General features: G+C 37.7%; 1 protein-coding gene across 2 annotated transcripts; it reads right to left on the bottom strand.

Annotated features, from left to right (window-relative positions):
• Positions 1-2264: 2264 nt before the first annotated feature.
• On the bottom strand, positions 2265-20966 carry rwdd2b (RWD domain containing 2B). 2 transcript variants are annotated; one of them, XM_051105429.1, is made up of 5 exons: positions 20834-20966; positions 13411-13654; positions 13245-13312; positions 10921-11286; positions 2265-4850 (listed from the first exon to the last, which is right to left on the bottom strand). In XM_051105429.1, the coding sequence occupies exons 2-5, from the start codon at positions 13588-13590 to the stop codon at positions 4610-4612; spliced, it is 855 nt and encodes a 284-aa protein (XP_050961386.1). In that variant the 5' UTR covers positions 13591-13654; positions 20834-20966; the 3' UTR covers positions 2265-4609. The 2 variants fall into 2 exon arrangements, with proteins under 2 accessions (XP_050961386.1, XP_050961385.1); XM_051105428.1 differs by having other exon boundaries at positions 2266-4850; positions 13396-13654.
• Positions 20967-23969: the final 3003 nt, after the last annotated feature.

Below are 23969 nucleotides of genomic sequence, written 5' to 3'. Positions count from 1 at the left end.
AAATTACTAAAAAAACAAAGATTTTCTCTTGTATGCAATGTCTTGCTTTTGCTTGAGAAATTTAGCCTAAAGATGAATGATCATGCAAGTAATGCCTGTTAATGAAACAAAGATAAATTGTAAGGGATTCTAGCAATATTATAATTACAGATCAATAGGATAGGGAGACCACTTTATTTGGGAAAGGAGTAATTGGGAATAACGTTCCAGATTCAGTTCGGATTACAGTATATGCAGTATATGTAAGCCTAGAGATGTTCTCCGCCTTAGCAAGCAGTATTCTGCCTCTCAAGGTCAAGTCTCTCTGCAACCATGCACCTTCCACACCTTCAATAAACACACATGCTCCAATGTAATAGGCCGTTTTTCCAGCAGACCCTGCCTTTCTCACTCTGAGCCACAAGCTCTTCCATCTCTCCCATTCCAGCGAAATTAAATCTTCTGCCTCAGGATAGGTCTCGCTGCAGATTTGAATGACCTCAGATTTGATATCTTCCTTGAAAGTGTCAGGCACTCCAAACAATCTCCAATTCCACCTGCGAGAGTATCTCTTCATAAACGTGTGTTACCCAGGTGCCCATGAGATGTTTTTGATCTTTAAGACTGGAATCTACATCTTTCACATTCTTCTTTAGATCTTGTACTTCAGCACACACAAAGTCTATCGTTTTCTTCAGCCCTTCTATCCTAAGAGCATTGGCGCTAATCATTCTTTCAAGTGCATCAGACTGAGTATTGATCAATGAAGAGAGTGTGGAAATGATGGCGTCGGCCTGCTCATCTGGACTTGAAGATTTACCTTTTTTTGTGAACAAGTGGCTTGCTAGGAGTGACAGGGAGTGAAGTCGAGCAGAGATCTAACTCGTTTACAGCAGGAGAAGCATAATCGAGGACATCCATACTATTGTTGACAATGTCTGATCGCTCTTTGCGTTCGTCAAACGGCATGTTTGGGTTCTTAATTGAATGTACTGATATCTGGTATAGTAAATGTAACAAAATAAACGTTGATACAGCTAGCCTTTCTAAATCAGTAAAGTTTGGTCAGGAGCTCTGAAAACCTTGTCTTAACAAGGCACCATCTTGGACCTCCCCAGGAATACCCTTTGTCACACAACTCTGCCTGAAATTCAATGACGTAAAGGCTGTAATGTGATTGGTTATTAAGTGTTATGGCCCCACAGGAAATGGCATCCATTACAGTGGCGAACTCTCGAGGAGTGACAGAAATATTGTATAGAGCAGCACGTTCCACCTCCTGTGCGAAAGCTGCTTAACTGTTAGACCAGCGGCAAAAACACCATAAGAAAATCCTGTGAATTTGTGGTATGGGACTTCTCATCCACTGATCAGAGGCGGCTAAGTTACAATCCACTCACCACCCAAATGTGGTGTTCCGTTAAATTCTGCTGAGTTCTACATGTTTGCATGTTCTACATGTAAATGAGAGATTAATTGCGCACTGTAAAGGTTCTTTTATCACTTCTTATTAACTGAGATCATCAACTACAGTAAAATGACTGACAGCTTTCCAGTGACTATAGGAGAAGCGCACTTTCTAGACTAAAATCCATTCAGAATTTGAATACGTTCACTCACAGATTAACCCTGTGATAACCATTTTATCCAATATTGCCACTTGCAGGTACTTGCTTAGTAAAATATGTACATGCTGCACATGTCAACGCGCCTGTAAGTAAACAAATAACTTATGTATAGAATTATTTTGTCTTGCACCATGCAGCTAAGGTAAAAAAAAAAAAAAAAAAAAAAAAAAATAATAATAATAATAAATAATAATAATAAAAATATTTTTTTTTCTTCCAGGGTATAAAAGTGTCAGCACACCTACAACCGTATTTAATTTAGTGTTTTATGGTTTTACTGGAAAACACAGTTAAGCTATAAATGTGTGCTTTATTTTGTCATTACTATGGTTTCACTGTCAATACTGTAGTAAAACCATGGTTAATTTTCTGTGATTTTACTACAAAAACCATGGTTATTGTAGTAAAACCATAGTTAAACCATGACCCGAGTTAACAGGTCGGATATCCGACTTCAGTTGGTGTTCCAGACATTATTTCCAAAGAGGAGGTGGGAAAAATCATAACTTCATGTTGTCTGGAATGCAGCATTGCGGCGCTGGTTGCAGAAATATTTTGAGGAAAAAAAAAAAAAAAAAAAAAACAAGCTAACAAGCGAGAAGTACCACATTCAATGTAGGTGGAGAACAAGTTAATAAATTATGATGTTTTTTAAAAAACAGATTACAGTACTGGTATCTTTTACATTGAACGTTAAGTAGGCTATCTGAATATATTGCAAACTCACAAAATAAAAAAATGGTGTGTGAATAGGCCACCCCATCTCATTGTTTTGGATAAGAAGAAAACATCAGGTCATATTTAAATCTATATTTATTTGCACTGGCCCATGGAAACCTCTGTGAACACACTTGACTTGGCCAAAAAAGAGTTATGTATTCTACACTCGTGGCGAGCGTATGCATTAGGACAGATTAGATTTTTCTGTTTCCCCTTCTTCCGAGCCCCTGTTATCAAGCTGCTTACCAATTAAACTCCTCTCCTCATCCTGCCTGTCCCTTTTGTCCCGCATCACTCACAGCAGGGCAAGCCATTTCCTGATAACGCTGCTGTGTACATTTCTGAATTGCCGCCGACAAGGCACATTTTGCGGAATCCGCCTTTTTAGGCTACTTTTCCATGAGCTTTCTAGCACCACCGTTTCACTTTAGCCTGTACATTTTGAGAGACTGAGAGGAAGATGAAGCGATATTTACATAGGCGAAGCAAGACCTTATCACTCCGTCTATATAGTGCTTTGTGATGGGCCGGTGTTGTGCCCAATTCTGACCCCTGCCAGATTACTACCCCCCCAGTATTGGTAGGTTTAGGGTTAGGTGTGGGGGAGGGGTTAGGATTAGGCAATCAGGTAGCGATTTCAACGAGAGGGGGTAATAATTTGGCGGGGCCGAAAATGGGCCTTGCGGGGGGAAAAAAAATGTACTGGCCCAAAAGTTTTTTTTTTAATCAGAGGACATGCATGCACTGTGTGTTCATATACTGGGCTGCTTGCCTGCATATAGTTTGCGTCATCAGTATACTGAATTGGCCTTTTAATATTACTTTCTTAATGCATTAAGCCATATTATGTTTTTTTTTTCTTTATAACTGTTCTAGGGGAGAAAAAATGCTTAACATGAAAATTTTCGCATTGCTTTCAAATTCTGGGCTCGTCTGCTTGCAAACTCCTTTCAGAAAGGCAAATAATATGCATATAGCTTTAAGGTGAATGTAATGTTCTAGCTTATCAACATTAGTTATTGTTAATTTTCAAATTGTAATTGGTAATTTAAAATCTATGTTGTTAAAAGGAAAAAGTATCAGTACCAGTATTGGCGATACTGGCCCTATATTTACTTGGTACTGGATTGATACCAAAATTTGCAGTATCGCACACCCCTAGTTCATTGACAAGCTACGCAATATCGCGTTTATCATCGGATATATATCGCCTTCGATTATGAACTCGATATTGCATAGCTTGTCAGTGAAATATGGCTCTGTGTAGTAAATGCCACTCCATCTGACAGCACATGATGGAGATTTACAATTAATCACACAACCGGCATTACTGATGAGATCTATTCAGTAAAATCTAATTTTAATTTATAATTAAAAACTTTAAAAGAAGATTGGATAAACAATAAACAGATTATCAAAAAACGTCCAACTTCTTTTTATCAAAGATGTATACACATCTTCACCCACATTGGTCTATCTCAACCTCCCATAATATGCCCACCTAAAATATTTAAATATTCTTTTTATTTAGAAACATTTTATTTGACTCCCTCTTTACATAACTAGAATTACTAGAATTAGATATTTTCTCCAAACTTAGTACACTTATGTACATATACATGCATATAGTGTCTATAATTCTCAACTGTTATTTATTTATATATATATATATATATATATATATATATATATATTAGGGGTGTAACTGTACGTGTATTCATAACAAACGTTTTATGAGGTAAGTTCTAAATGGAAGTGAACATCCCTATGTCATACTCCCTCTGAAGGGCAGAGCCTTTGGCGTGAGAAGCCGCTTGGAATGCACTTGGAAGCGATGTAATTTCCTCAGTATCATCAGCTGCCATGTTCCCATGACAACGCAGCATGGTAAAAAGATTTTTACAATATGCTATAGAATATATGAAAAATAATGCTGCGTTGTCAACATGCCAGCTGAAGATAATGATGAAGTTACGTCGCTTTCTTTGCCAAGTGCATTCCAAACGGCAACAATGGCGTGCACGTGCCCTGCTCACTCCAAAGTCTCCACTGCAAGGGAGTAGGGCATAGGGATGATCACTTCCATTTGGAACTTACCTTGTGAACCGCTCAGTACGAATACACATACCCTTATATCCTTCATATATATATATATATATATATATATTATTTACAAGTGGTTTTCTGTTAATTTAACTCCATTCATTATACAATGTTATTTTTTTTAAAGGTTCATTGCATAATTAAGCCTAAAGTTAAGGCAAAAACAATAATGCACACCATTACCTCCCCTCAATCCCAAAGTACATTTGAAAGATATTAGAACATTCTTTGTCACTAAGGAACTGATAGAGCTGTCCAAGGTCCATGTGGTTTCCTCTGGTCCCGTGAGTGTCAAAAATTGCTTCATGAAAGCCAGTGAACTTGCGCAGAGAGTCAGTTCTCTCCTCTGTCCAGGTGTTGTCCAAAGGGACATCCTCTCTGTGACGAATCATAATTCTCTTCCATGTTAACACTTTCACCCTGGGGGGAAAAATACATTACAATTATAAACATTACAATACAATTTTTCATATTTAGACACTTATTTTCATATAGTGTTATTTATTTAATATAACATTTTTAACAATTTTTTCCCCATGATTTGGATAATTTTAAGACTGCTTAAAATTATAACACTTTAGGATGAGTGACATTTACATCTCCCCTACTGAAGTACTTAATTGTTTGTTTTAGGATATTTTGAGATAAAAACAAATCTGTGATTCTTTATAACAGTATAACAGTACCCCCGGTTTCACAGACAAGGCTTTAGCCTAGTCCTAGACTAAAATGTAAGTCTTTCAACTGAAAGAAACTTTATATAACACGCCAGTAATGTTGTTTTTCTAAGCATGTTTATAAAAATTACTTAAACGTCCTAATTGATCTATGGCCTAATCCTGGCTTAGTCTAAGCCCTGTCTGTGAAACCGGGCCTACAAGTTTTCTGCAAAAACATCAGAAAATAGTTAGTAATTAAATAGCAGTAATTAATGTAATTACTGCTTTTAAGAACACTGAAAATAAAAATAAAATAATAATAATAATAATAAAAAAAAGAGTTAAACAAATCTTATTTAATTATTTAAAATGCTTTTTAAAGAGACCTTGTCCTCTGATGTGACATCTTTGTCCTTTGGTGTGACAGTACAAGCATTTTCTGTCACACCAAAGGACGTTTCAGCCTTTTGAGACAATTCCGAGCTAACTTGTCATTAGCGCTTAGCAAAACACATTTGCATAATTTTCCATGATTATGTAGCTTAACATACAGTTTTTAATAAATATATATATATATAATTTAGAATAAATAAATAAAGATTGCCATTTACTAAAATAGACACTTGTATAATTTTGATAGAGGCATTTATTAATATTTTTATGCTTTTCTTTTTAATTTATAAAATATATAATTTACTGAGTCATGGTTGGGACAGTCACACCAAAGGAAAATTATGAGATTTGGCTCAAAAAAATAAATACAAATAAATTATAAATAAAAAATTTGAATAACACTGCAGCTTTTATAACAACAGGTCCATGAAAGACAAAGAAATGTTTAACATTTTTAGCATTTTAAATAACGACAATATTACTTATATTTATTTTTATCTCGAGGGACAGTGAAAATGCCATGTCACGTCAACAAACAGACAAACAAACAAACAAACAAACAAATAAATAAATAAATGTTCTCATCAACAACCTTAAATATTAGTCATTAGCTCTAACAGGAACTAATTTCTAACAGGAATTCAGCTATTTTTAATTTAATGTGGATTTTTGTAAAAACTGTGGGCTTTGAATTTTTGGCTTTGAAAATACTCCTCCAATCTGATGCAAATCTGACCAAACATGGTCTGCATCATGCCAAGACATTGAAGATACTGAACTCTTTAATGGATTTTTTAAAAACACGAATGATGCTGCCATGACAAAGGATTAAATTAATCAAGTCACTTCAATAATAACGCTATTCTTGTACTTTCAACTAGTATAAGATGTTTTACAATGGGTGTTGGAAAATAGCTGATCATTGTTGGGGGTCCTTCCCTTCAGGGCCATTCTTAGCTAACTCTTCTTTTGCTTTGACAAAATAAAAGAATTGCAGACAGAAAATTTAAAGACAATTTTGTGTTACCCTTGCCTTTTTTGTTTTATCTTTTAATGAATTGTTACATTTACTTCTATATTTATTTTATTTTATTTTTTTCAAGTATGTTCAGACATTATCAATATTAATTCTTCACAAATTAATTTTAGTAATAAAAACAAAACTTAGTGCATGTTATTTAGGAATTTAAATAAGATATGTGCAGGTGCATCTCAATAAATTAGAATGTCATGGAAAAGTTTATTTCAATAATTCATCTCAAATTGCGAAACGTGTATTAAATAAATTCAATGCACACAGACCGAAGCAGTTTAAGTCTTGGTTCATTTAACTGTGATGACTTCGGCTCACGTTTAACAAAAACCCACCAATCTCAACAAATTAGAATATGGTGACATGCCAATCAGCTAATCAACTCAAAAGGCCTGCAAAGGTTTCTTGAGCCTTTAAAATGGTCTCTCAGTTTGGTTCACTGGGCTACACAATCATGGGGAAGACTGCTGATCTGACAGATGTCCAGAAGACAATCATTGAGACCCTTCACAAGGAGGGTAAGCCACAAACATTAATTGCCAAAGAAGCTGGCTGTTTACAGAGTGCTGTATCCAAGCATGTTAACAGAAAGTTGAGTGGAAGGAAAAAGTGTGGAAGAAAAAGATGCACAACCAACTGAAAGAACGGCAGCCTTGAGAGGCTTGTCAAGCAAAATAGATTCAAGAATTTGGGTGAACTTCACAAGGAATGGACTGAGGTTGGGGTCAAGGCATCAAGAGCCACCACACACAGACATGTCAAGGAATTTGACTACAGTTGTCGTATTCCTCTTGTTAAGCCCTCCTGAACCACAGACAATGTCAGAGGCGTCTTATCTGGACTAAGCAGAAGAAGAAATGGACTGTTGCCCAGTGGTCCAAAGTCCTCTTTTCAGATGAGAGCAAGATTTGTATTTCATTTGGAAACCAAGGTCCTAGAGTCTGGAGGAAGAGTGAAGAAGCTCATAGCCCAAGTTGCTTGAAGTCCAGTGTTAAAGGGGTCATCGGATGCCCATCTTCCACAAGTTGATATGATTCTTTAGGGTCTTAATGAAAAGTCTCTAATATACTTTGATTAAAAATTCTCAATGGTTTTGTAAAACAACACCCTTTTTACCTTGTCAAAATGAACTCAGCAAAAATCATCTCATTCTAAGGGGTTGTTCCTTTAAATGCAAATGAGCTCTACTCGCCCCGCCCCTCTATTTTTTCTGTGAAAAGATGGTCTTGTTTACATTAGCCACATGTAGCCGCGTTTAGCCGCTAAACTTCCTAACTACCACGTTATAAGGAAAGGCGATTGCAAAGATTCATAAAAAAACCCCTTATACTCACATTCCCTTCCCTGCATTCCCTTCACAAACAAATGTAATCTACTGCATCTTCAGCGGCTCAGATGTCGGGAGTAAATGACGACCACTATGTTCATTATTACATCCAGCAACACGACACCTCAATCGCTCAATCTGAGATATTCTTGTCTAACTTACAGCCCTGCTCCAGCATCGAAACAAAGAGGCCGGACTGTGACAGCTGATTCGAGGTAAATCGCTCATGTCAATCAACTATTGTGGGAGCGGCCTCTGTGAGAACGGCTCGATTTGAAAAAGGGAATATTATTTTTACAGATTAATTAAAAACCGCTGCATGGATTTTTATCATTATAGGGTAGATTTGTACATACACTGCCAACACACATTAATATTCAAACAACATGAAAAAGTGAACTTAGCATCCGATGACCCCTTTAAGTCAACAGCTAATCAACTCAAAACACCTGCAAAGGTTTCCTGAGCCTTCAAAATGGTCTCTCAGTTTGGTTCACTAGGCTACACAATCATGGGGAAGACTGCTGATCTGACAGTTGTCCAGAAGACAATCATTGAGCTCTTCACAAGGAGGGTAAGCCACAAACATAGAGAATCTATGGGGTATTGTCAAGAGGAAAATGAGAAACGAGAGACCAAAAAAATGCAGATGAGCTGAAGGCCACTGTCAAAGAAACCTGGGCTTTCATACCACCTCAGCAGAGCCACAGACTGATCACCTCCATGCCACACCGAATTGAGGCAGTAATTAAAGCAAAAGGAGCCCCTACCAAATATTGAGTACATATACAGTAAATAAACATACTTTCCAGAAGGTTGGAGTATTGAAGGTATGAAGTATTCTAATTTGTTGAGAGGTGGGGTTTTGTTAAATGTGAGCCAAAATTATCACAGTTAAAACAACCAAAGACTTAAACTACTTCAGTCTGTGTGCACTGAATTTATGTAATACACAAGTTTTACAATTTGAGTTGAATTACTGAAATAAATGAACTTTTCCGTGACATTCTAATTTATTGAGATGCACCTGTATAAGCATTAAAAGTGTTACTGATGAAAATGTTACAAAGTGAGCAAAATGTACTTGAATTATGTGTACTTGAAAGCATACTGTTAGATTACTAACTAGATAATTACTAGAATGTTACTTAAAGATTGTTTCCTGGCATTTTTCAAGTAAATCTTACTTAGAAACTTTTAATGCAGCATGCACCTTTTTTTAAAGAAATTGTTATAATTTAATACATATTTAATAAAATGCTAAATCGGTTAAATCAATATTTTTGCCGTTTAGAAGTTTTCATAAATCATTTGGCTTAAAAATCTGAGGGGTTATGTGGCCAAATGGATGTGCTGTGGTACTGTGTGTTTACACAGTAGTACATATATATACAGTGGGTACGGAAAGTATTCAGACCCCCTTAAATTTTTCACTCTTTGTTATATTGCAGCCATTTGCTAAAATCATTTAAGTTCATTTTTTACCTCATTAATGTACACACAGCACCCCATATTGACAGAAAAACACAGAGTTGTTGACATTTTTGCACATATTTTAAAAAAAGAAAAACTGAAATATCACATGGTCCTAAGTATTCAGACCCTTTGCTCAGTATGTAGTAGAAGCACCCTTATGATCTAATACAGCCATGAGTCTTTTTGGGAAAGATGCAACAAGTTTTTCACACCTGGATTTGGGGATCCTCTGCCATTCCTCCTTGCAGATCCTCTCCAGTTCTGTCAGGTTGGATGGTAAACGTTGGTGGACAGCCATTTTTAGGTCTCTCCAGAGATGCTCAATTGGGTTTAAGTCAGGGCTCTGGCTGGGCCATTCAAGAACAGTCACGGAGTTGTTGTGAAGCCACTCCTTCATTATTTTAGCTGTGTGCTTAGGGTCATTGTCTTGTTGGAAGGTAAACCTTCGGCCCAGTCTGAGGTCCTGAGCACTCTGGAGAAGGTTTTCATCCAGGATATCCCTGTACTTGGCCGCATTCATCTTTCCCTCGATTGCAACCAATCGTCCTGTCCCTGCAGCTGAAAAACACCCCCACAGCATGATGCTGCCACCACCATGCTTCACTGTTGGGACTGTATTGGACAGGTGATGAGCAGTGCCTAGTTTTCTCCACAAATACCGCTTAGAATTAAGGCCAAAAAGTTCTATCTTGGTCTCATCAGACCAGAGAATCTTATTTCTCACCATCTTGGAGTCCTTCAGGTGTTTTTTAGCAACTCCATGCAGGCTTTCATGTGTCTTGCACTGAGGAGAGACTTCCGTCGGGCCACTCTGCCATAAAGCCCCGACTGGTGGAGGGCTGCAGTGATGGTTGACTTTCTACAACTTTCTCCCATCTCCCGACTGCATCTCTGGAGCTCAGCCACAGTGATCTTTGGGTTCTTCTTTACCTCTCTCACCAAGGCTCTTCTCCCCCGATAGCTCAGTTTGGCCGGACGGCCAGCTCTAGGAAGGGTTCTGGTCATCACAAACGTCTTCCATTTAAGGATTATGGAGGCCACTGTGCTCTTAGGAACCTTAAGTGCAGCAGAATTTTTTTTGTAACCTTGGCCAGATCTGTGCCTTGCCACAATTCTGTCTCTGAGCTCTTCAGGCAGTTCCTTTGACCTCATGATTCTCATTTGCTCTGACATGCACTGTGAGCTGTAAGGTCTTATATAGACAGGTGTGTGGCTTTCCTAATCAAGTCCAATCAGTATAATCAAACACAGCTGGACTCAAATGAAGGTGTAGAACCATCTCAAGGATGATCAGAAGAAATGGACAGCACCTGAGTTAAATATATGAGTGTCACAGCAAAGGGTCTGAATACTTAGGACCATGTGATATTTCAGTTTTTCTTTTTTAATAAATCTGCAAAAATGTCAACAATTCTGTGTTTTTCTGTCAATATGGGGTGCTGTGTGTACATTAATGAGGGAAAAAAATGAACTTAAATGATTTTAGCAAATGGCTGCAATATAACAAAGAGTGAAAAATTTAAGGGGGTCTGAATACTTTCTGTACCCACTGTAGCTGTGGCTATAAGTGTGGATACGAAATAGTTTTAAATTTTTAGATACCTGGCCCAGAACTCATTGCAAGCAGACTGCAGACCCTCTACACACACAATACCAGGCTTTCCCGGCATACTGAACCCAGAAAGGTTCAGCTCCTTTGCCCATTCCAGAATGTTCTTCCTCTTGATTTTATTGTAGATGTGATGGCTATAGATCCACAGTCTAGTGAAAATCTCTTTCGACTGCATTAAAACATCTTCCTTCTTGGGATCACTGACAGGGACACTTTTTGTGATATATGTTTGTGCATTGTCATTGATCCACTGCACAGCAGAAAGAATACACACATCACCAATGCAGTTTTCAGAAAGGTAGGTGTTGAGGTTGGAGTGAAGCATCATCTGCTGTGATCTAGTGAGCACTGAACATCTGAAAAGGGCAAGAAAAATCAATCAATCAATCAATCAAACAAACAAATAAATCAAATCAAATCAATCACCCAAAAAAAAAAAACCTGAAGAAATCTAACTAAAATGTCTGTAAAAGCTTGGACCCTAATGGAAATTCAGATCATTTATAGCACTTCATTTGATCCCATTCAAACCTATTTAGAGTTGGCATAAAATTACCATAAAAAGTGTCAGGAATGAACTTGAATATAAGCTAGGACTTGGTCCTTCTCACCCATGCACATGGAAATAGTAACACCAGAATAGAAACTTCAGAGTGTGTAGGGGAAGCCAGTATAGCTCAATGTACTTTTAATAAGCAACAGCACGTTTCTATAGTTCAAGTTTCTGAATTATAGGTTTGTTCATTCAAAAGTACTTGTGCTCATGCTAAGGTGATGTGACAACAAAAAGGGAAGAGTCTCCATGAAATCCAAACACAAGTGGTCACAAGAAATGTCTGTTAATAACAGGTGGAAGTGGTAATGCCTCTCGACCAGGGCTGGCCCGTGACGTAGGCAGAATGGGCAAATGCTAGGGGGGCTGCCGATTCCTATGTTCACTAATCAATTACCACTATGTCAAAAAGACCAAAGCCCTCTGGTGCCCAGGAAAAAAAAGAAAGAAGAAAAGAACAACAACAGGACAAAGACAGAGGTAATGTGATGTAATGAATCATGATCATATAAATAAACTAGACAAGGTAAAAGTTTGTGAACAAAATTTATGTTGGCCTAGTCTAAAAGTTTAAAATAGAGCAATAACAATGTCTGGAGTTCCAGAGATCCAAAATTTTTCATGCCACATGCCATACATTTTAATAATATTTTTACGCTATAGTTGTAAAGTATTTGGGTATTTATGGTATTTTTAATTTGAATTGGCTAATTTAGTAATGTTTGTATATATTTAGACTTATTAAAAATGTTTTACGTAAAATTCCCTTTAAAGATGTACGTGTCACTCCCCTGTGGACTGTTTGTGTTGGTTTCTCCCTCTTGTGCCTATATTTGGTTGTTCCTGTTTCCTGTCCTCGTTTCATCATCATTAGTTAACCTTGTATCACCTGTGCCTTAATTATGTTCATCGTTATCACCTGTCTTTATAAGCTGCATTGAGTTCAGTGTTTGTCATCCAGTCTCGTCAATGTATGCATGGTTTTACCCTCCTGCTGTGGATTTACCTGTTTTGGATTATCTGTGGAATATAATAAAGACTTTATCTTTGACCTTCGTCTTCGTTCGCCCCTTCCTTGCACGATGCGTGACAGTACGTTTCTCTGTTTAATCTGTGATGATAACTTCAGAAAGGGCTATAGTTTAGTAGAACATTGCTGCCATCTACTGGAAATTAAAAACATGTCAAATTTATTTTTAAGATTAAACTGTAACATTACTGTATGATAGACAAGTGTTCAAACAAAACTGTATTAGTTTTGTGCAGGAACACCAGATGTAATTATTCTTGTTGTTTGTGTTTAATTTATAATGTGACTTAGGCACCACCTATATTGTTAGTATAATGTTAACAAATGATACCTTGTTGTAAGTGTTACCACTTCACTATCATCATTTTTTTTTTTAATAAGAAAATGTAACATCCAATAGTCACACATACTCCTCCATTTCTCTCTTTAGACTCACTTTTTGAAATATCTAGCTATGCAGCTTCAGTGTAAATGTTTAAACACAATGATTATTGGTGGAATGGTCTGTGAGGCAAGGGGCACCAGGTAAAATCTTGCCTAGGGCAGCAAATTGGCCAGGGCCGGCCCTGCTCTGGACTGACCACTTGTGACCCAATCACTGAAAACTTATCTTACATATATAGTGATCACACCCTAGCACTATTCAAGTATGTCTATGAATTAAAAAAAAAATCTAAAAAGCTTATGAAACATATTTTAGCATTAATAGCAAACTCAAGTTAATTAAATACCTGACAGTAATATCTGGCAAAACTTTTGGGTAGTCAGTTGGGTACGTGCACAGCAATGTAATGCTCACCTATCAGGAATTAAGAAAAAAAGATTGACATGATGAGCAACAAATAATGTTTTAATGTATTTTAATGTATTTTACATACGTACTGCAGGGTTCTCCACCTTCAGCTTGATGCTGAAATGAGGTCTGATGCTGGGGGGAGCATGAGTTGACCCTTCCACATAAGCCCTGAGCTCTGCATGGGAAAGCTCATCCACTTGTAGCTCTTCTTCACTCGGAAACATACTTAATAGCAGCTCTATCTCTGCAAATTGTGCCTCTGCTTCCTCTGAGCAAGTCATATTCTCAATATTTGTGTATCAAACTCAAATCCAGTGTACTTGTGGAATTATAGTTTACACACTTCTGCCAAGACAAAAGAAACAGAATTAGTGGGAAGAATGCATGTAAGCATAATTCATAGCTTTCATGTGATGTTACACTACTATAGAAACCCACAAAACACACAAAACTACCACAAAACAACACTTTTTACTATCTACTAATGTACTATAACGGGGAGGCTTTCGGTGCCCTTGGTCTGCAATTTCTGCCAAGGGGGACAGATTTTACAAGTGCCCAAAACTTGCAGTTTATTCACATTCTTTATTGTTCTTCTTAAGAGGTGATTTAAATATTTATGGCTTGAAACAGGAGGAAATTTGACAGGCCTGTACTGTTTGTTTTGCCCTCATGGTCTTTATGCTATTCATGTGACTGAATTCAGAGGCTGAAAGCTTGAGCAGCTGACTTGTCGCCTCGCTGCCCTATCAGACAATGAGTGCTTCTCAATATCCCTGCTCGTTTCCTCGCTTCTCTGTCCTCCATCCTATGACCTGGAAACCAATCGAGCTCAGTTATTTTGAAGAACATTCTCAATTGCACAGTGAAAAGACAAGGAGTGAGGAGGATTCCTGAGGAGTCATGAACGAGGAAACACAGGTGTATCCTTTGCGGAAGTGTTTAATCGACTATGAATGGGGAGTCGACTCCAAAAAAGTCGATTCCTGAAAAGTCGGAGTCGTCTCCAGCAATGGATTCTCTTCAATGATTCTCAAATCCTTATATACAGTACTGCATTACGGTTGAGTGCTGTATATAAGCAAATAGTGTATGAAATTAAGTGAGGATCCATTTGCAGTGCAGTCCGTGTGCAGTTCGTAACCCATGCGGTGCAGAAGCAGAATGGGCTCAGTGCTTTATTTACACAAGATGCGTTTGTAGCGCGTTTTGATCCGCGGCTGTTTACCACATGTTTACCATTATTTTGATTTCAAATTCAAATGTTATTTTTTTTTCTCTCTCAGCGTAGTGATTGTCTTTTTACACAGTAAATAAAGGGTAAGAGACGTATTCATCATACAGTGATGTAACTGTATTGTATTCACTTATGGTACCGGGAGTGTTTTTTAAAGCGCATAAATTCGCACTAGACTATGCTAGGCTAGTCAGTGATGATGTTCTTTGATAGTGTAAATGTTCTTTGCTTGTTTTCTGTAGCTTCTTTTTGAATAATTAAGCAAATATAAGCGTTAGTAACTTACAATGTTTCTATTAAATTGTTATCATGTTAAACACAAATTAAGTCATATGAAAAACATTAGGCTGCTTTTAGACTTATGCTGGTGTTAATTCACTTTCCAGCAATGAAACTAAGTAAGTAAATAATTAAATTAACACCACAATATCGTGTATCAGCAATCTCACAGGCTGATGATAGGACAATATGAAAATTCAGCATATTGCCCAACACTAATTTGCATTACAAATAATCCTGCTGGTCATAAAAAGAATGTTGTTTTTCTAACTCCACGAGTGCCATCGGTTACCATGTTTATCTAATGGTGTAGGGTACTTTTCCTTGCTTTACCCCTATAGCTAAAAAACTACTTCAATTATATGCATTTATGTCGTAATTAGTACATTTCGTATCAACCCACGTACATTTTACAGTGAGCAATGCCATTTTACTTTAATTCAGCGTGTGCAGCACAGCAAAAACGATTGCTGCAATGCTGCATATACGCACCACTCGAAACGCATTAAGTAAATGCTCAACATGGGCACGGGAAGAAAAAAATGCACTGCAAACTGAGTATGTGTGAAACAGGTGTGGAATAGTAAATTTAGTTTGTAACTATACATGCTTGTGTGACAGCTTTGTATAATTAATGTTATGTTATGTTAGCCTATGTTTAATGCATCAATAATAGGCTACATTTGGTTTTCCATATACTGTAGGCTCTTCAGTCATTGAACTAACCATAAATCATTAAAAACTCATATAATAAACAAGAATATGCATTTAGCGCCATCCAAAGACCATTATAATGTGATGAATTCAATAAAGAATATCTTCCTTTTTATTTAATTCTGAGATAATATTCCACCACAGCTGTTTTTTGTGACTTTTCCCTCTGTGAAATTAGGGGTCTGCAACAGCAAACAACGTTGATAGCTCATTTAAAGGTAATGTCACTGCTAAACTGGACTAATTTGGACAGTCATGCTAAATGTCGAATGTCGATTCCATCAACTCCTGTTACGGGAGTCGGAGTCGACTCTGAAAAACTTGGATCCAAATACTCCTATAATCGACTAAATGTGATGCACATATAATTCTCCTCCCCCTTCACATCTGCACCTATTTCTAACCATGGCAGAAAATACAAACACACATAAATGTAAGTATTAAGCATGAGGTTATTGTAAATGTGGGTTATTTTTTGACAGTGCCTTTAATTTCTAAACATGTACTTTTCAGCACAGTTTGTTTATTTGTTTATGTCTCTTGATTTTAATGACTTATTGCTTTCACGTCCTTTCCTTTCCTTTCCTTTCCTTTCCTGTAAACGAGCGAGTGAACAACATACTTGTTGAGAACAAGCAAGTGTGTCACTTCTTGCTGAAAACTTGTTGAAAACAAGCAGTGAATTCAGACACTGTGTGCGCCAGAAGGGCTGCCATTTTTGCAGTCAGTGCTTCCTGTTTAATAATCATTTAAAACTTAGCAAACCTGCAGCTTTAGTAATAATGAAAAAATGTATCTCAAACTCTGTCATGGAAACTAACATGTAGAAATCTTAAATATTCAGTAATCAAAAAAAAAAAAAACTGGACAAGCATGTTTTTGTTTTTTTTGGAAAATAGAAGGATGATTCAGATTTTGGGTATTCTCTAGCCTCTGAGTGTACATCGGCTGTACACTTATGACTGTGGTGCATTATTATGGGATTGAATGAGTGCACTCAATGACGTCCATGTCTGTTTTCGGACACCACTACCAATGGTTGTCCCCTCAAATAGTGCCCAATAGGGTACAGGGGAAATAATGGACATAGCCCTTGTCTTCTTTGTCTGGCACACCCATTTCAGAAATTGTGTCATAGAAATCACGTTTCGGGGGCATCTAGACAGGACCAAAATGGCACTTTAGTGTTGGTGTTTAAAGGGGCGGGGGAGAGAAAAAAGTTCCGTTTTTCCTGTTAGAAAAACTAAACAAAAAAACAAAACTTTAATGATGCCATACTTATTAAAAATTCAAATATTAATTAAATGTGTTTAGACAACAAATTGTGATAGTAAATTTAAAATAAATAAGTTTCAGCTTTCAAATGTTGTAAGTTTTAATACTAAATTCAAACAATAAATACCGTTTTGGCGCACTTAATGTGGCGTAAATCGTAAAATGTAGCGCTTCTGTTAATGCCTTTGATCTCGCTGGCACTTCTGTATTTTTTTTTGCGTTTTGCGTACTGGCACTTTTTCGTGCGTACCGGTGTTACGGTTTAACTGGTGACCGTGTTAACTGGTGACCAACTTCCTGGTTCAGGTCCTCAACTCCAGATGCGATAGAACGACCACAGGAGATTCGTCGATTCTGAAAGCACAAACTGACGTGATATTAAGCTGTCTAATAAACGCACACTTGCTCATTACATGATTTTGGTATTCTTGTCAAGATTACAAATTATTGGTATGATGACCTGTAGCGGCTGAAGTACGGAAACCAAATAAAAAAGCTTGTTTGGCCCAGGTTTCGAACACGCAAATAGCAGTCGCGCGAGACGACAGTAAGGAACACATTGCGCTAATTCGGCTGTGGATTTCTGGATTCAAATAGGATTTTAGTCTCGGCGTCACATTATACAACTGGCTGAATCAAGAAAATGTGCCCGTGTTAACTTGTGACCTGTGTTTACTTGTTATGAAAACTAATATTAAAGTAAAAGCATATTACATTGTATGGTTTATGATGTTAAAGTACATTTCATGGAGTCTCAGACAACTGTAAATTTGTGGCTACTGTGGTTTATTTACAAACGCTATCGTTTTACTATAGTAAAAACATGGTACATTTTCTTCAGACGCTAGCTGATGTCTCCTTTAATTAATATAAAAACTTGACGTTATTTCCACGTTGTTTTGCCGTTTTTCTTGTAGAAATACTTCGAAAACTTGTGATTTGATTTCTTGATTGTAGTGAATCGACATGTAACGTTAAAGTTCTAGTTGAAACGCTGCTTAGAAATGTGTTAACTTGTTATTTGCGTTTGATAGGTGGTATTTTATTCGATTATAACAGTATATAAAATATAATAGACTTTTCTGTAGTCGAAAAGCTGCAAATTAATGCTGCACTTTGTTACGTGTTACTTTGTGACTTGTGTTCACTAGCAGAATAATTCTGAAAGTATTACATATAAACGTTGTTTTCTGAGCTAATCACCTCACAGATATATGGGGATCTTTGTATACAATTAAGCCACTTTTTTGCTGTGACTTAAGGTAGCGTTAGTTGAATGTGTCTGTGTTTAATGTTTACTTGTGACCTCTGTGTTTGCTATAGCCAAAACCTAATTTTACTTTTGCAATAAATTAACGTTATTTACAGTCAAATCGCTGCTTACAAATATTACATTGTAAACATGTTAACTTTTCACTAGATATCACATTTGATAATAACAATATATAAAATCTGAACATTATTTTCCAATAGCCTACTACAGTAATTGTGATCCAGCGGTTCATGCTCTTACATATTATAGCATGTTTTACACTTCAAGGGGCCCAACTATATTTAATAACCCCATGAAAATGTTTTTTTTAAAGGATATCAATCTAATAATTGAGTAATTCTAAAGCGACACAGAGGTTGTGGGCCATTTCATTCACTACAATGAAATAGAAATCAAGTTTCCAAAGTATTTCTACGAGAAAAACGGCAAAACAACATGGAAATAACGTCAAGTTTTTATATTAATTAAAGGAGACATCAGCTAGTGTCTGAAGAAAATGTACCATGTTTTTACTATAGTAAATATAGTTTAACAATAGGGTTTGTAATTAGACCACAGTAGCCACAAATTTACAGTTGTTTGAGACTCCATGAAAGGTACTTTAACATCATAAACCATAAAATGTAATATACTTTTACTTTAATATTAGTTTTCATAACAAGTAAACACAGGTCACAAGTTAACACGGGCACATTTTCTTGATTCAGGCAGTTGCATAATGTGACGCCGAAAGTAAAATCCTACTTGAATCCAGAAATCCGTGACTGACTTAGTGTAGTTCAGTAGCTGAATGTGTTCGTTAGTGTTGTTCGTTAGTGTTGTGTGACTTCTTTTTGCGTGTGTTCGAAACCCGTGCCAAACAAGCTTTTTTATTTGGTTTCCGTACTTCAGCCGCTACGGGCCATCATACCAATAATTTGTAATCTTGACAAGAATACCAAAATCATGTAATGAGCAGGTGTGCGTTTATTAGACAGCTTAATATCACGTCAATTTGTGCTTTCAGAATCGGCAAATCTGCGGCGGTCATTCCATCGCATCTGGAGTCGAGGACCTGAACCAGGAAGTTGGTCACCAGATAACACAGTCACCAGTTAAACCGTAACACTGGCATTTCTGTCACATGGAGTACCGGCACTTCTTTTTTTACCACTTCAAGCACTGACTATGGTTATACAAATGGTAATCAATGCGCCAAAAAGATGGGAACTACACTTTTACTATAATAAAACCATGATTAATTTTCGTAAGGGTTAATGTGGTTTACTTGTATTTAACCCTCAGGTATTGCTTACTTATAATGTGACCATACAGCTTATCTATTTTTCAGAATGTATTTTAGAAATCTATATTTTAGTTCAATATTTTTTTTTTATATTTTAAGGAGATCATTTAATACTAAATACCATTTGTCCAATAATTATGGTCCATTAAAGACTTAAAAAAAAAAATAAAATAAAAAAATAAAATAAAATATATATATATATATAATTTTTTAATTCTATTACATATATTACAATTAGTGTAGTATTTAAGGTTAAGTAGAGAAAAGGGTTTTGAATTCCCATGTAAAGAGGCAAATTAGAATCATTTTGTGGTCGGAAAAAAAATAATTTTCATTTGTAATGCCATGGTTTACCCACTAAGTACCTGCATGGCTCTTTACTAAATATACATGTATCTAGAATATTGCAGGTCATACTTGCTTACTTATTTTTAAGTTTTTCATTTGAATAAATATTTGAAATGATTAAACACTATATTTTTAAATGTGAAATGTGAAAGCAAATACTGAATTTAAACAAAGTTTAAAATGGTGCTAAAAAAAAGCATTTAGCTGCATTTTTATCCCCTTATCCACCTTATTTTTCAATGCGGAAGTAAGCTGTTTTCTGGTAATGTGTTAGACATCCGGTTCATGATCCACCATAGGGAAATAATGAGAAGAATATCGAAGTGCAGTAAAAGGTAAAACAGTTTGCACTACAAACCAGTGTGTTCATAATTAAGATAACACATTAAAATAATATGGTAAGACACACCAGTTTGTAATATCAAGCAGCAAAACAAGCTTTTTGTACAGCTAAAAATAGCTGGAAGTGGATGAGACTGGAAGCCAGACACAAAAAATTACAAATGGCTGCACCCACTCTTATGGGTAAAATAAGGTGGATATGTACAGTATATACATATATATAGATATGGAATCGAGATCGCCACCACCCATCCACCAACCCAACCCCCCACTCCAAAACAAAAACAATCTCACTCCAAGCTGAACTTAAAAGTTGGCAACCCTGTAATTTAATAAAGTGCGCACATTATGTATTCACACGTTTACCTTATACTTCCATTACACATTTTAGGTAATATAATCAGACTACTTTTGATTACTTTTCACATACACTGTACACATTCAGTCGCGTTTGCTTCCATTAACTTTTGTATTTAACATCATGCATTCACACCTTTAACACCCTTTTAAACACCATTTCAAAAGAATAAAGCTGATTTTTGATGACTCGCAGAAAGACGGTTTTCTACCGATCTATATCTATCTATCGAAGTATATATATATATATATATATATATATATATATATATATACACATATGCGCCACTACGACAAGCAAGTGACAAGTGTCCGACCAACTTGCAGATCAGCTAAATCCAACTGAGGTTCCTTAGCCATACCTTACACAGCACCAATCACAGTCGTTCGAGATTTGCCTTGTGGCTAACTTACAGGAAAACTCGCAAGTACTGTGGTGGTGGTGGCCCTTCTCCTGCTTCTGAGATATTTACTGACGGTTGACAAATAACGAAACTGACTGGTTTGGAGTGTGGATTTCTTTCTTCTTTTTTGGACTTAGTAGCGGTTGGAAAACCAGCTTTGGTGCATTTCCGCCACCTACTGAGGTGGAGTGTGAAGCGTTCGCGTTGATGTCGACCATGCGTTGCATAAAAGAGTTGAATCCAAAATATAAGACTGGTTACCCCTCAGTTACCTGCTGATTGGTCAAACTAGTTCTTAAGACACTGTCTTAACATAGAGCTATACGTTTATGCAACTGGCAATAGTAGCTAAATAAATAAATAAATAAATCCGTCTAATCAAACAAGTTTTCTTTAGATACTCTAATGTTTTAGTCACTGTTTAATTACCATCTAGCAAGCTCTTCAATGTTAACTTTTTTACTCCTGCATTGTTCATTTCCTCTAGCTTCATTGTAATCAGCACATTTGAGAAGTACATGTTCGATTGTTTCTGGAATTTCACATATACACTGCACAATCCTGTATCATGTTTACCGATTTTAAAAGTGATTGATTCAATGCAGTGTGTCCAATATATAGTTGTGATATTATTGTGTCATCCCTTTTTTTTGCCACAAACCTAGTTCACACTTCTTACCTCTATTTATTTCATAGAGATGTTTTCCCTTTCCTTCCGGTGTCCATAACTCTTGCCATCTTTTCTTAACTATGTTTTTAATTAACCCCTTCATTTCAGATTTCCCCAGAGGGACATTAACCACTAGATGGCGGGCCAGATCATAATCTAAGGATAATTTAAAGGAGAACTCCAGTTCCAGAACAACAATTTACAAATAATTTACTCACCCCCTTGTCATCCGAGATGTTCATGTCTTTCTTTCTTCAGTTGTAAAGAAATTATGTGCCCTGATTTTGAACTTCCAAAATGCAGTTTAAATGCGGCTTCAAACGATCCCAACCAAGAAAGAAGGGTCTTATGTAGCGTAACGTTATTTTAATAAAAATAATAAAATTTCTATACTTTTTAATGCCAAACGCTCGTCTTGTTTTTGTTCCGGTTCATGACAGTTAGGGTATGTCGAAAAACATCTCATGTTCTCCCTTAACTTTGAAATTGTCCTATATCGCTGTTTTACTTTTTTTGTTAAGGGCGTTTTATCTTCTTTGCATGTTCACTTTGCAAAGACTGGATCAGAACTTCTGCAGCGATGTAGGATGATTTTAAAATGATTTTTGAAGTTGAGGAAGAAAATACGATACAAGTTTTGACATACCCTAACTGTCTTGAGTCAGAATACACAGAATTCAGGAAGAGAAAGGCAAGACATGCATTTGAGATTAAAAAGTATTTAAATTGTATTTTTTTAAATGAAAATAACCGATCGTTTCGCTATATAAGACCCTTCTTCCTTGGCTGGGATTGCAAACGGTAGATCTGACAAGGATGGACTGGCAAGCTGTCCTATTTAAGGGGTGTGGTAATTGAATTCAGGTGCACGTGATTAGAACTCCGGTGATGACGAACAGGTGGGTGGTGCTCCGGGTGACGTGACAGGTGAAGGTGGCTGTGGTGAATGCCTGACACTACCCCCCCCCCCCCTCCAGGGGCGGCTCCCGACGCCCTAACATGACGCCGAGGACGGCCACGACCGCGAGGGGCAGGACGATCTGGGTGATCACAGTGAAAGTCGGCAAGTAGAGTGGGATCCAGTACGTCATCTCGTGGAACCCAGGATCGCTCTTCTGGTCCGTACCCCTCCCAGTCAATGAGGTATTCCAGGTGGCCTCCCCGACGCCGTGAGTCCAGGATCTCATGGACCGTGTAGATGGAGGGTTGGTCCAAGACTTCTGGAGGAGGGGGTTCCACTTAAGCTCCCGGGGTTTCTGTGGCAGAGGGAAAGAAGGGTTTAAGGAGAAAAACGTGAAATGTGGGATGAATGCGGTACCTGGGAGGGACCTGAAGCTGGAAAGTGACGTCGTTCTGGAAAGAGAGGTTAACAGAAACACCAAGCATTTTGAAGAAAGCTTTCCAAACATGTGAGATGAATTGAGGGCCCCGGTCCAACACAATCTCCTCCGGGATGCCGAAATGGCGGAACACCTGATGGAATAAGTGTTCTGCAGTTTCCATGGCGGTCGGCAATCCCTTTAGAGGCACAAATTTGCAGGTCTTGGAGAAACGATCGACTATTACCAGCACACATGTATTACCTTCTGAGCTGGGAAGATCAGTCACAAAGTCCACTCCAAGATGGGACCAGGGCCTCTCCGGGATGGGTAATGGGACCAGTTTGCCTGTAGGTAACATGCGGGGAGAGTTAGACTTGGCACAGACAGAGCAGCTCTGGACGTACCTGATGGTATCACGGCGCATACTGGGCCACCAGTAACGAGTTTGGAGAAGCGAGAGGGTCCGCTTACTGCCTGGATGTCCAGAGCCTGGAGACTGGTGAGCTGTGCCCAGAAGGTGTTGACGTTGGGAGCGAGGAACGTAGATTTTACCTTCTGGGCATTCCGGCGGAGGAGGCTCCTGGAGAGTGGCTTGTTGATCCATTTTCCAGATGATTGGACTGACTATGAGGTTGGGAGGGATGATGGGTTCGGGGTCGGTATGTTGGTCTGGCGATGACTGACGAGAGAGGGCGTCTGCTGGGATGTTTTTGGAACCAGGTCGGTATGTAATCTTGAAGTTGAATTGAGTAAAGAACAGTGCCCAGCGTGCTTGTCTTGGAATGAGTCTTTTGGCATCTCGAAGATATTGCAGGTTCTTGTGGTCGGTGATGATGGTGAATGGATGAATAGCCCCCTCTAACCAGTGGCGCCACTCCTCCAGGGCCAGCTTGATGGCAAGTAGCTCTCGATTCCCTACATCGCAGTTTTGCTCCACCGGAGACAGCTTACGTGAATAGAATGCACAGGGATGGAGGATAGCCGACTCACTGACCGCTTGGGACAGCACTGCACCCACTCCAGTGGTGGAGGCGTCAACTTCGACCGTAAACGGGAGTTCTGGATCAGGATGGTGCAAGAAGGGTGCAGTGCTGAAGAGATGTTTGAGGTGTTGAAACGCTTCGTGGGCAGCGGGGTTCCAGGTGAGGTGTTTG

Source organism: Labeo rohita, unplaced genomic scaffold (genome assembly GCF_022985175.1).
Source record: "Labeo rohita strain BAU-BD-2019 unplaced genomic scaffold, IGBB_LRoh.1.0 scaffold_99, whole genome shotgun sequence".
NCBI classification, from domain to species: Eukaryota; Metazoa; Chordata; class Actinopteri; order Cypriniformes; family Cyprinidae; genus Labeo; species Labeo rohita.
The sequence above is the reverse complement of the archived record's forward strand: the minus strand, read 5'-3'. Positions and strand labels throughout refer to the sequence as shown.

Excerpts from the sequence above, each read along its gene's own strand:
- rwdd2b (XM_051105428.1), bottom strand. The coding sequence starts at position 13,590 with ATGACTTGCTCAGAGGAAGCAGAGGCACAATTTGCAGAGATAGAGCTG. Across the intron at positions 13,313-13,395 it reads TGAAGGTGGAGAACCCTGCA|GTGAGCATTACATTGCTGTG; the intron begins GTACGTATGTAA and ends AATTCCTGATAG. Across the intron at positions 11,287-13,244 it reads TTGCCAGATATTACTGTCAG|ATGTTCAGTGCTCACTAGAT; the intron begins GTATTTAATTAA and ends TGCCCTTTTCAG.